The 14263-nt window shown below is 32.7% G+C and overlaps 1 protein-coding gene across 1 annotated transcript; it reads right to left on the bottom strand.

Annotated features, from left to right (window-relative positions):
• Positions 1–10405: 10405 nt before the first annotated feature.
• On the bottom strand, positions 10406–14172 carry LOC121127363 (cytoplasmic aconitate hydratase). The gene has a single exon (XM_040722697.2). It carries the CDS (start codon positions 14170–14172, stop codon positions 11158–11160), a length of 3015 nt encoding a protein of 1004 aa, XP_040578631.1. The 3' UTR covers positions 10406–11157.
• Positions 14173–14263: the final 91 nt, after the last annotated feature.

The raw sequence follows: 14263 nt of genomic DNA on the forward strand, positions 1-14263 counted from the left end.
GAAAAACTTTTTTTTTCCCTAATGGCGATTTTTTTTTTAATGGACTGTCTCAATTATTACCTGACTAAATTTAATATGTCTGATATCCAAATTTTAACAAATTCATATCCTTAGGATAAAAAAAAAGAAAATATTTATAAGCAGCTTTTCAGTGATAAGATATTTCTAGCTGAGGAGATATAAATATTCAGAAATGAGAATTTGTAATTTTCTAGCTTCAGCTTTTCGGCATATTTTTTTAAGCATGCTCTCAAACTTAAAAAAAAATTATTCATTATTGTTTATAATTGCCTAGGTGTAGTCAATTACATTCATAATTTCAGGATAAGGATCATCAAGAAGGATAGAGCTTATTTTTTTGTTTTATCTTCCTTTTAAGAAGCGAAAATTTGGACAAATATGTCTTTATACTCAGATTGTTGTGTTTCTATCACCCTATATGACTTCAAAGATTATTTTAAGAAACCTTTGAATATAACATGATCTATCGGAGAGGAAGCAAGTCACAATGGTCTATCATATGAAAAGAAAATATGACTAACAAAATCGACCGCAGAAAAACTGTTGCGCGAGGATGAAAATTTGATTGATTACTGCTAATTATATTAGTTTTACATTTAAAAAAGTATAACGGCAGGGAAAATATTATGAATATATTTAAATTCATATATATTAATTTATAATGGATTTTAAAAATAATTTACAGAAAAGATAGACAATAGCGCTTACTTCAAAGGGGAAGTTAACACCACGACGACCGATTAAATAATGAACAAAAAAGAAGAAAGAGCGCGCGTAAAAACTGGTTTTCCTTTTCTAATTTCAAAACTTATTTTTGTCTTTACAAAAATGACAACCTTAATAATCGTCTGCATTTTGCGCATGTTAATAAAAGAAATCGAAAATAAACATAGTAACCCTGAAAATTTGATGAATACTTTGGAGTAGAGTAGCTTAGGTGTCACGACGTTTCATTAGATTAGCGCCACGCAACTGTGAAAGGGGGAACAAGGAAATAAACATGGGCTTTGGCAAGAATTACTCCGATCTTGATCCTCAATTTTACTCTGAGTCCAACAAGGACTTACAATTATAACTCCACAACAAATCCCTAGGGTTAATCCCCATCTTTTATGAGTACACACAAATGTTCAATCTGGCTTTGTACGAAAATTGAGATAGCAAAGGTTGCGAAAAGTTACGTATTGATAATAGAAATGAACACAGATAAATAGATTTTGAATGGACACCCCAGACCCCCTTCCCCCCCCCATTTTGCACTCAAGGGTTACCCTATGAAGTTAAAACTTTTTACTATGCGTCATATAAAATAATAAATTCATTAAAAAATTGTACAGGGATTCCCCAAGGGTGCAAAGAACAATAAAGGTTTACGCGCGCACCGTTTGATAAAAAAAGTAGGATTTCTATAACTTGATAGTAAAAAGGCAGAAAGAAAACTTTTGCCCTTTTTGCATAGAAAATACAAAATTGTTGAAAGGAAGGATTTTCAACATATTTATAAACCGACTAACAAATTAAAATTATAATTGATCCAATCACTGATGAGGAAACAGATTAGGGAAAAAGAAGTAGAAACATCCACAGCTGACAACATAATACAGAGTATATTTTTGTGTTAGTAAAGTAACACCGTGTTAAGTTTTAACTTAGCTGTGCCAAATTGATGCACATAGAATCAAAATTGTAAATGTCATCTGACCTAAAGAGACTAAAAAAGAAGGAGGAGACAAGATGTTTGAAATAAAAAGTAAACAAAAATTATGTATATGAATTATGTTCAAGATTCACGTAACCTCGATCAAACAATATAGAGTTTAAATACCCTTTGTGGATGATTAGGGTTATGTATTTATCTTTTAAAATAACTTTTTTAATTTTTTAGAGCATACTTATGATAAAGATACAATAAACTATGGTTTTAATTAATAGTTTATGTTTCAGGTTTATTCTAAAGAAAAGTACATAACCCTGTCTGAAACGTTGACTTGTATTAAATTCAGATTTGTTGATCGGAGATTTTTCTGATCGACAATCAATTGAAATACTATATTGCTGATTGTAGTATTGCAATCGGTTCTGATCTTCATATCGTTATATTGCAACGGAAATATTGAAAAATTGAAATCTAATCAATTTGTACAAAATTACATATCATGTAACAGTGCTGTGGTTCTCGAGACCGGTCTTTGTCCTGAGACTGCTATCAACACTGTTTTTTATGGGTTTGGTCTCGTCTCGGTCTCGACACATCAAATTCTGGGTCTTGGTAGTGAGTCTAATACACTCGGTCTTGGCCTCCGTCTTTCTTTTCGTCCCAAACTTTATAAACTCGGTCTTGACTTTGTCTCGCTCCTTATATATGTCGTGGGAAATGATTTCGGCCGATATTTATAAATATGAATTTTTGGCATTGCAAATACTAAAGAGTATCCCAAAAAGATGGATATGGCCAAGCAGGAAGTGAAAAGATATCTGACTGATGACTCTGAAGGTCTGGAAAATATTTGAATATGATTGCAATTAAATTGATCGTACCGCTGATTACAAATGGCTCTGATCGTTATATCGCTATATTGCAGTGAATTTCTTATCGTAAATTTTGATCGGATCCCCATTTTTTCCCCTAATGGCTTACCAGCCTGTTTAAATTACATGAGATGAATTATAGTCAAAAAACTTAATATAACAATGAACTTCGGAAGAGATGAAAAAGCGCATCAGACGAATCAGAATTAGAGATAAAAAAAAACATTCTTGATAGAAATACATCACACCTCTTTCTCGACGTTACCTCGCTAACACAAAAATACCCTATGTATTTTGTTGTCAGCTGTCGATTCTCTCATCTCGCTTGATACGTCATGGCTATTTCATAATGTCTTATTGTTGATAAATAAACAAAGTAATAAGTTAAGAAATTTCGGCTATTATATAGAAATAAAAATTTATAGCTACACTTTTAATAGAATATTTCTTAGCAATATTATAATACAGTATAGAATAATATACTATGTAAACTTTAATATTACAAAATATATATAAAATTTATTTTAAATATGGTGAGGAAGTAAGTTGACAGTGATAGTCTGTAAGTAATAAGAAATATATAGCAGTTGGTATGATTGACTTATTTGTTTAACTACCATATGATTTCAGGCCTTTTTTTTCTTTTCTTTTCGGCAGAGAGGTTGTGTTATATAATAAAAGTAACGAAAAGGTAAAGGTACCCTTATAGTCTCTTTAATATGACTTATCTGTTGTGTACATACGCTTCATAATTACCTTGTCGTATCGGATGAGTAATGATTCCTTTCATTAATGACTATGTTGATGGTTTGATTATATTGATCCGCTTATTATGGATTATATAATTAAATAATTAACAACGACATTTTTAATTGAATATTTATACTCTTTCTTTTTCATTTGATTCATTGTCAGTAGTGTAAGGGATACAGTTCGAGCACACACAAAAATACCAACTATAAATGAAACTACTGAAAAGGTTTTTTTTGAAATATAGCTTTCAATTCATAACATGCAAATAGCCATAAAGTGTTCAGCAAACAAATGGTCTTATATCCTTCTAAAACTGTAAAATTGTGGGCATATTCAAATTTATGTACTTAACAATTACTTATTTTCCCCCAGACTTATAACTACTGAGGAGTATAAATATAACATAATGGTTAAATTGGACACTTATAAGTTAAATCAGGATTATTAAAAAATTTCAGGAATACATAAATAATATTCCCTAACCAGTCAGTGCAAAGAAAACCCCTAGTCACGACTGCATTCCCTCCTAGAATTTAGAATGCCCCTACTAGGATATTAGTATGGTTACAAGACTCCATGTACAAATCACCAAAGGGCCATTTGCATCCACTTTTGAAACACAATAACAATTAAAAGTTGCGTTATGGATTTTTGATGATTATCTGATATCGTTTTTATTAGACTGTCAATTTTATGAAATTGTTGGAGGAAGGATTTTTCAACATATTTTGAAACAGACTGACTCTGTATGACATATTAAATCAATCACCAAATGGCATAGGTATTTTTACAACATGTAATTAAAATCCTAATTGATTTATGTTGTGTCTAGACTTAGTTTAATTGTTGGTCAAATAGTTATATAATTTTTGTTATTAATTGTTATCTTGGTAATAAAACTGGGAATGAGATTAGTTTTTAAGTCCCAGAACTTTAGCGCCATGTTTTAAATGTCTATAATAATATTTTCTTACTATTTTAATGTGATTTTCTGCATACATAAAGAAAAAGATCAAAAATGAATTAGAGTAGGATGAAATATTGATTTATATGAATTTAATTTTTTTTTCTTTATTTTAAGATATTTTTTTATTTTTTTTTTTATAAATGCATTGTGAAGTGTTGGCAGTCCATCTTTTTAACCTGTTTGGTGTCTTTGCCGTAGACTTTATCAATCCATGGGCCATACCTTTATTTACAATTATGACAAACAAAACCAAACAAATATTCTATCTGAATATAAAACACTCCTTTCACATAACAAATATGAGTTAATGAAAAAACAATAATAAGACAAACGACAATAAAAATCACAGCCTTTTTTTCTTTTTTTTTTCTTGCATAAAAGTACCCAAAAGTCCGAATTAATTACCGTTGTCGTAAAATGAGCTAAAACGTCGAGTTCTTTCTCTATAACACCTTCCAAATTTGTTGTTATGGGTGGTTTCTTGTTACATCTCCAAAAATATATCATAACCTACAATTTACTCATGACGGACTCCACCTTAAAAGCCCTGGAAAGATTCGGATTGGTGCCCACTACCCAATCAGTTTCTGACGTCGAGACTTGTAGTTTTTATTTTTATTTTACTTGTCACATTCTTACCAAAGGATTCACCCTATTACACTCGTAGAAAATATGTGCTGACGTTTCTATTTTCTCGCTACTAAATGAGCAGTTCATATTCTCATCCTCGTTACTCAAATTATTCGTATTAATTAATGAGGTAGAGACTTTGTAGCGGAGCCATTTTTGCTTTGATGAAGTAAAGGGGTTTTTAAATAGTATTTTTGTCTCGAAGCCTATGAAAAAAGGAGTTGGTGGTCCAAAAAGCCTAGTTCCTTTGTACTTGAGGACGAGTGAAGTAGTCATCCTGTGAGTTATAAAGTTGAGGCAAATGCTTTGTGAAGTGATGGCAGTTGTTTTTCACCTGCTTGTTGGCCTTGACGTAGTCTTAATCTAACCATGGGCCCGGTGTTTATTTTGGAGCTCTTAGAAGGGATATATATATACAGTTTTTAAAGTAGCAGAGGTCGTTTTTAGCCTGCATGCTATACCTACCGTAATCTTAAACAACCCATGGGCTCAGGGTTCATTTTGAAGTATTCGAAGGGGGTCTAAATGGTTTGTGAAGGGATTGTGGTGGTTTTTAACCTGTTTGGTGGCCCTTCCATTGTACAATGTGACTATTGGGACGAGGTATTGTGATGTTTTTAGTAAATGTCGGGAAATTTTCGCAATTACAATTTTCCACACTGGAAATTTTCTCCAGGGCAAGATGGTGTTTTATTTTTAACCAGGAGAAACTTCGAATGAGTTTACTTTTATTATTGTCAAATCAATAAAAAATTGATGACATAACTCCACTTTTTTACAATTTATTACCCATTGTATTTTGAAATTTCACAAAAAAATTGAATCATGTTCCTTTTTATAAAAGAAAAAAATTAAACTGTGTTAACACGGCGTTACCTCGCTAACACAAAAATACACTATGTATTTTGCTATCAGCTGTCGAGTCCCTCCTCTCACTTGATACGTCTTCATATTGTATTCTGTTTGATAAATAATTAATCAAAGTAATAAGTTATTCTATACTAATGCTCCGTTTTCAAAAGAACATGAATACAATTTCTCGTTGATCCCTTGTCCTTTATATATATTGACCATTTTATTATTTATAAGAAGAAATTTTGGCCATCATAAAGTAATAAAAATTTATGGCTATGTTTTTAAAAGAATAACTATAAGCAAATTATAATACTGAATCTAATAAAATACAATGTAGATTAAATATTACAAAATATATATCATTTGAAAAATGGTGAAGAATTAATATGACGTTGATAGTCTGGGAGTAATTAAGATATAAATAGCAGTTGGCATGATTGACTTATTTGGCTAACTACCAGATGATTTCAGGCTTTTTTACTGCTTCTTTTCAGAGGAAAAGTAGCGTGATGCAATAAAGATAACGAAGTTTTAACAACCTGATTTCATTTTATGATAAATTTATTGGAAGTTTGAATATTGTCAAATATATCAAAATATTTTGAAATTGGCCAACAAAACTTTTGTCAGGAGAAGAAAAATACTTAGAAGTGTACAAAATATGATCTAGAAAGCGGAAACAACTTTTGAATTTAAGATATACATCACCAACCTATATGTCTTGGTTATATAAGGAGTGAGATTTGTATTTATTTCACAGCTGATTTAATGAAATGTCATGGCAGCTAAGCTGCTTTTCTACCAAATGTTCTTCAAGTTGTCAGTATTAACACGTTCATTTTATGTTTCTTTTATCCTCCAAATCTTATAAAAGACAACAGATAGCAACAAGGGCCTTAATTCAGTAATAACATAAGTCTCAGTCCCACTTCCCAGCAGTCACATCTCTCTCAATCAGATGCTAACAGTCGTGAGAGAAAAGAAATAAACAAACATCCACCTCAGTGTACATCAATCAAGGACCTATACACTAGAATTATTCCGATATTAATCCTCAATTCCACTCCGAGTCCAACAAGGGATTTGACTTATAACTCCCTAGTAAAATATCTTTGTTACTTTGTCTTTCATGAGCACACGTACTTGTTATTAGTAATAACAAGGTTGATAATTTTGGTAATAATACAAAAGCGTGCGAGGAGAAGAGAAGAAATACTTATGGCAAGATTGATTAAATAATATACATCTTTTTCTATCAAGAACGTTATCATTCCCGCATTTATTATTCAATATTAATATAATATTGGATACTGATAGTCGATAGAGAACTGAATAAAATGCCTAAAATAACGTCGCCTTCTCTCTGGATTTCTGAAAATGGAGGCCCAGGAATTTGGAAAATACTTACCGGATGAGAAACAGATGGCTTGTCGGATTTATCGATATAAATGTGCCTTTAGTCCCATGTCTAGAATTACACGCCACTCATTATCCTCATCTCATAACAAGAATATGGATATTGATCTATAAAATCAAGTTAACAATGAATACATTAACTTTAACAGACTTTAACTTTGATCTCACAAAGATGCTTATTGCATGTAATATAACCTTATCCATTGCTAATCATCCTACGTTCAAAAAATTTATGAAGACGGGTAAATTCTTCCCTTCCCGAGGAACCATAATTAATTAAAGGAGGATGTTGGTAATGATGTCATTTATAGAAACACCTCCATTGTAAATTGTGAAGTTAAGATAGTTTTTAGCCTGTTTAGAGTCATCCACACCAAATTACGAAATGGAACTCTGAATTTTGTAACATCTAACAGTAAGTATTCATTTTTTTTTTTTTTTATCTAATTATCAAATATGATTCTGTTTTAGCTAAAATTATCAAGAATTATGATACACAACTCATTAAATGGCAAAAACAAGTGCTTAAATGGTCACAACAAAGGGGGTAGTAGCTTTGGATGGTTTGCAACTAGTTTGCCTGACATTAGTTTCTTCACTTAAAGACTTGGGTATGAATCTTAGGTTTTCCAATATATCATAGTCAATAAATATTACTTTTTTTATCACTTAAGGCTTAGCTATGGTTGATGGGCTCCAAGAAACGGTGTTCAAAAAACTCACAAAAGACAAAAACAACTGCTTAAATGGTCACAACAACGGGGGTAGTTACATTGGGTGTAGCATTATAATTAGCAGCAATTGTGCGTATCCTTCATGATAATAGTATGTTGCTATATAAGCATAAATAACGGGGGGGGGATCTTTCTTGATGCTCTTAATAAGGAGTAATATCGCCCGACATTATTACTACATAATTATCTTTTGCTCTAAATCTTTAAGATGGATTTATTTCTAACATTTTTTTATTAGTATGTTTATTGTCTAATTTTATGATTTTGACATTTACTTTATTATCAATAATTAGTTAGATCTCATCGGTAGAGATATACCTATCCTGTGCACAATTGTATATAGTAACTTCCACATTAGGAAAAAAGGGCGATGATCCTTTTTATTAGATCTGGCTTTTGTTTAGCAATATAAAGTTATGACATATTTAACTGAATTCCGATGTCAGAACAAGAAAATATTATTTGGATCAATCTATTATTTCAATATTCTGCATTTATAATTTATTATTATTATTAGTTATATGATTACAATTGTTTAATTTTGTATATTTAACATAAATGTATGATGTTTTATTTTTTAGTATGTAGATTATATTTAATTTAAGCCTTCCTTTTAAACTTGGAACTTCAAATATATTTCAAACTACTCTACTTTGTCGTTTCATTAGTTATTATTCTGAGAATATGGTTCATAATGAATTACAATTTCATGGAGTGTGACGTTTTCAAATCTACTGTAATGGATAAAAAACGTCTAAGTCAATTATACGTAGTATATCTTCATTAAACATTTTGCTATTAAATACTTTCGTTATACCCTCAAATCATAATAAAGCAGGGAGATGATAATCACATCAGTATTTTAAACAATGATACCATAAGTCTTTCTCCCCCCTTCTCCTTGCACGCGTTTTTCTCTACAGAATTATCAACTTTGGTTATTACATTATAGTTCAAACTGCTTTGTCTTGAAGAATAAAATAATAATGACACCAGTTTAGGAAAATATAAAAGCCTATTCAGATTGCCAGCTAGAAAAATCCACTCCAGCTTTTCTAGAAAATATTTTATAGACCTTTGATTATGGAAATAAAAGCATCCGTATTTTTTAGACCCTAAAAAAAGGTAAATTAATTGATTTATATGTCTCCATTTATATTTATCTCCATCATCAATATTTCTTAGAATTAAATTGACATGATTATTAATCCATAAATTGAATGTTCATTGAATAAAATAGAATCATTTATCATTTCATACAGAGTTTATGTTAGTATCATTCAACTTATTTAATTAAAAATAACATGTAATTACTAATGACCAAAAAGCTACGAATATAATTTATCTTAACTCATCGACAAATTTTATTTCTTTATATAATTTGCAATCATGGTCATAAATTACATTTATGTATGCATGTATATAATTTTAATAAATATGATATTTGTATTATGTGTTCCCGGACTATTTCTTTATATCATCATTTTGAAATGTCAGAAATGTAAGAACCTATTACAATGAATCATTTATGTACGTTTTTGTTTTCTATATATTGGTTTACATTCATATAACATGCAATTGGAATTCAAATAATTTAATGATACGTATATGCTACTTAGTACATCGAGAAATCGATTTTATTAGTCTCTTTGTTCTTACTAACTAATCATTCATATCATGTCTTTCATTGGAAAATGTGTTGCGATACAAGGAAGCAATGAGGACTTTTCTAGTGCTGCTTTTCATGGTGATTCGAATAATGAAGCAAGTCGGATCAGAGTCCCTAATAGTATATTAGAAATAAGTAGAAGCTTTCTAGACAAAATTGGAAGACTATCAAGATCCCGCCAAGATTCAAACGTGTTACAATATATTTTTCCATGTGGAATGAATTGCTTTAGTGACATTCAGAATGACGTAGAAAACGAAGGTACAATATAATCTTAAGTTAAATACAATGCTCAATCAATTTCCTTATTTTGAATCTCAGATGAAGAAATTGAAGAAACCACAAACGCTATTTTTCTGAGTATTTATTCCCTAAAGAATAACGCACTCAGATTTTACCATACTGGGATTCAGTTCCATAATACTGAATATACTTTTTGCTATGGAGTTGGGATCGTGAAACATTCACCTCAAATCTGCCAATGGGCTCAACATTTAGAAAATATTTATTTGGGCCAAGTAAACATGTCACAAGAGGAATTTGAAGAACTTCTAAACAGTGAGTCATCTTCATAAGATACTTAATCCCATGATTCCCATTTTATAACAAGCGCATTGGTAGTTATTTCCAGAAATGGTTTCAGTCCTTCAAACTATAACGTAATGAATAGGTCATGTAATAACTTCACACATCATGTTGCTCTAAAACTTGGATTGGAAGAGAAGTATTCCAACGGCGTCATGAGACAAATACGCATGGGTGAATGGATGGCTCGAATGCACAAAATCCATTGAGAAATAAGCGTTGAATAAATATATATATATTAGTACATTTTTACATCAAATCAACATATTTATTAACGTGGTTCACTTGGTTGTAGTTTTAATAATATATCATGTACCAATATCAAGGTATAAATATAATATGTTGATCTAACAAATTGGGATTTTAAGCATTTATTAACCACATTACTATGAACCAAATGGATTGAATCTGCACTGAGTCCAAAAAATTTAATAAATAACAATAGAAAATGCTATAAAACATGGATTTTTGGCAAAAGATCATTCCTTTTAAAAGTATTATTAATGATTGGCAAGCATTGAATCATGATTAATACACTATTTAAAAAAAGATAATAATTCTCTGACATTTAATTAATGAAGACAAAACAATTATGATAATAATAGAATATCTCATTTTTAGTAGCCCATCTGAAAGAGGCTAAAGGTACAATATTTATTGTCGAACATGAATAAAGATTGGCAACGGAGATTAAAAAAGAAAATATACATATTATAATATATGTATTTATATCATTTTAGCTTATCCTAATAATTCTAATGAAAGTAGTTAGAAATATAAAAAGCAATCTGATGAGATGTTAATAAATAAAACTACCATTAAGAAAAAAAAAGGGAAAATCCTAGATGTAATAGAATGATGGGTCAATAGATAAATAAAAAAATGAATAATGACATTTTGAAGGTGATTGAAATAGAAAAACTTTTGAAATAATCAACTTTACACACATCATTGAAACGTTCCATTGGAATATTTTTCTGTGCTTGTTTATATAGTAATCAAGCTGTCTCGCATGTCGTCTTGTCCTTTGTTTTGCTGACAATTTGTGCAATTACACCCCCTGCATGAAAGACATCTGTTTCATAGTCATTGTCGACTCGAACAACAGCTTTAAAGGATCTTTCTGCCTTTCCAACAACCACATCGATGAGACATTTAGGTGTAATATTGTCTCTTATATCAATGCTAAGGCATTCAGTTCCTTTAAGAGACTCATATGATATACTTGTAATTTGCAGGGGAAGAATTCCAGTTTTGACGAGATTCGAGCGATATGTTGGATCAAAGGAGACGGCTAAAATTGCACGAACTCCTAATAAAAATGGACCTCTAGTTGCCCAATCCCTCGAAGTTCCTCTTCCAAAATTCTTACCACCAATAGCAAATAGAGACACTCCATCGTTTTTATAGCGTTCTGAAGCCTCAAAAATGGTGGTTGTTACTTCAGAGGGCAAGTGCAGTGTATAAGGTCCAACTTTGTTCAATAAATGATTCTGTAGACGCATATTAGAAAATGTTCCACGAACCATAACATGGTAATTACCTCTTCGAGCACCATAAGAATTATATTCCCTCGGAGCAAGTCCAAGAGACGATAAATATTCTGCAGCAGGACTACTACGAGTAATACTTCCAGCAGGGCTGATGTGATCTGATGTTATATTGTCTCCTAATTTTAACAAACAACGCATATTTTTCCAATTACGTGCATTAGAACCTATTTCCTTAATATATTCGGGACACTTTATGTAAGTTGAGTCACTTGACCAAGGAAACTTATCAACAGAATTAGGTACAGACAAAGAGTCCCAGTGTTTATTGCCAACAGATACTTTTGAATAAACTTGTCTATATATGCCAGGAATAACTAGTTTTCTCTCTATCTCTTGAATTTCTTGTCGAGAAGGCCAAATATTCTTCAAGAAAATGGCTTCTCCTGTGTGAGAGTTAAAACCCAATGGTTCTCTATCAAGATTTATATCGATACGACCGGCGATAGCATAAGCAATAACCATAAGTGGAGAGGCCAAATAATTTGCTCTAATATCGGGATCTAATCGACCTTCGAAATTTCTATTTCCTGACAAGAGGCCACAACATACCAAATTTCCTTGCTTGATAGCTTGAACAATTGAATCAGGAAGATTTGGCCCACTATTATAAGAACATGTAGAGCATCCATAGCCCACGATTTCGAATCCCAACATGTAAAGATAAGGCATTACACCACTTTCTTGTAAATACGACGTTACGACCCCACTTCCAGGTGCTAAACTTGTCTTTACTACTTTTGGCACGCTCAAACCACATTCTACGGCCTTTTTAGCTAAAAGACCGGCTCCAAGCATTACAGAAGGATTGCTTGTATTTGTACATGATGAAATAGCTGCTAGTAAAACAGTTCCATGGCCTACTGTGAAATATTCTCCATCAATGTTCACAGAAAAAGCAACATGACCTTGTCCTTGTGATAACCCATATCCTTTAGGTCCCTCTTTTAAGTGTAATGCAGACTTAAAATCCGCTGCTATTTCATTGATTGATACTTTGTCTTTGGTCCTTTTTGGACCAGATACACAAGGAATAATATCAGACAAATCAATTTCAATAATAGAAGCAAATCTGATGTTTTCATTTTCATCCGAGGAGCGAAACATTTTGACAGTTTTCATGTACTTTTCCACAGTTTCTATATGAGATTTATCCCTCCCAGATTGTGCAAGATATTGAATTGTAATTTCATCAATTGGAAAAAAGCCAACCAATGCTCCATACTCAGGGCACATATTGGAAATCGTAGCTCGATCAGCAACACTCAATTCCTTCAGGCTGGGACCAAAGAATTCAACAAACGCTCCTTGTACTCCTGCTTGACGTAGCTTCTTCGTTATCATTAACACTAAGTCAGTGGATGTCGAGTAGTCAGATATAACACCTTTTATACGGATACCAACTACACGAGGAAAACTCAAAGTAACAGGATGTCCAAACATAACAGCTTGTGCATCAAGAGTCCCAACACCCCATCCAAGTACACCTAGCCCATTAATCATTGTAGTATGAGTGTCTGTCCCCACAACAGAGTCTGGAAAGAGAACACCTCCTTGACACGTCACCACTCTGGCAAGATATTCTAAATTCACTTGATGCATCACTCCTGTTCCAGGAGGAATCACGGTGATATTTTTGAAGGCAGAATTAACCCATTTTAGAAAGATGAAACGTTCCTTATTGCGCTCAAATTCGGATGTCTGATTTGAACGCAGAGCATCGGCCCAATAAGACATTTTTTGATGAAATGGGCAAATATCATCTTGAATTGGAAGTCCAGGGTTGTCCATTGGAGGAACAGAGCGATTTGAAGTATTGGATGCCGGAGAAGGGGCCACTACCTTGGATTGATAGCTTGAAATGGGGTAGAATGCAGGGAGCGTATAAATGGGCGGAGGTGGAGGATAGGCCAGGAAAGGGGGAGGGAAAGTGGAGTGAACGATCACGGTGGGACAAGGCTGCATCGAACCCCCGAGAACCGGGGTCTTGGGAGAAGGATCAGGCGGACTTGACAGTTGCTGCTTGATTTGGTTGTAGTCCACTTGAACACAGTGATCTACAACCAGATCTGCTGGACAAAGACTGTCCACCACATCCGGACAACCACCGGACTTGGATACAGATTCACGGATCGCTGCTAAATCGATCAATGCTGGAACTCCTGTGAAATCCTGAAGAAGAACTCGCCCTGGATGAAATAGGATATCGTCATCTTCCTCAGAGTCCTCTTCACATCCGCTCAACACACTCAAAATCCGTTCATAAACATCCTTCCAGACTTGTCCTTGCGTTTCCGAACGCTTTCGAACGGCGCACTCCAGGAGAACACGCAAGGAGTAAGGGAGTTCCTCATAGCCCTGGATTTGGGTTACGTCGTAATATTTGTAGCTTCTTTCCCCAACTTGGAAATCCTTGAGAAGGTCTTCATCTTCCATAGTCCCTGATGAGGGCCCTTCTTTCATTAATTTAATTGGAATCGCTGTGGACTCGGACTCACACCTCAGGAGATCAATTCGAACCCTCCTTGTTTTCTTCTTCAAAAATAGAATTAAA

The sequence above is a fragment of the Lepeophtheirus salmonis genome, chromosome 13 (genome assembly GCF_016086655.4).
Source record: "Lepeophtheirus salmonis chromosome 13, UVic_Lsal_1.4, whole genome shotgun sequence".
NCBI classification, from domain to species: Eukaryota; Metazoa; Arthropoda; class Copepoda; order Siphonostomatoida; family Caligidae; genus Lepeophtheirus; species Lepeophtheirus salmonis.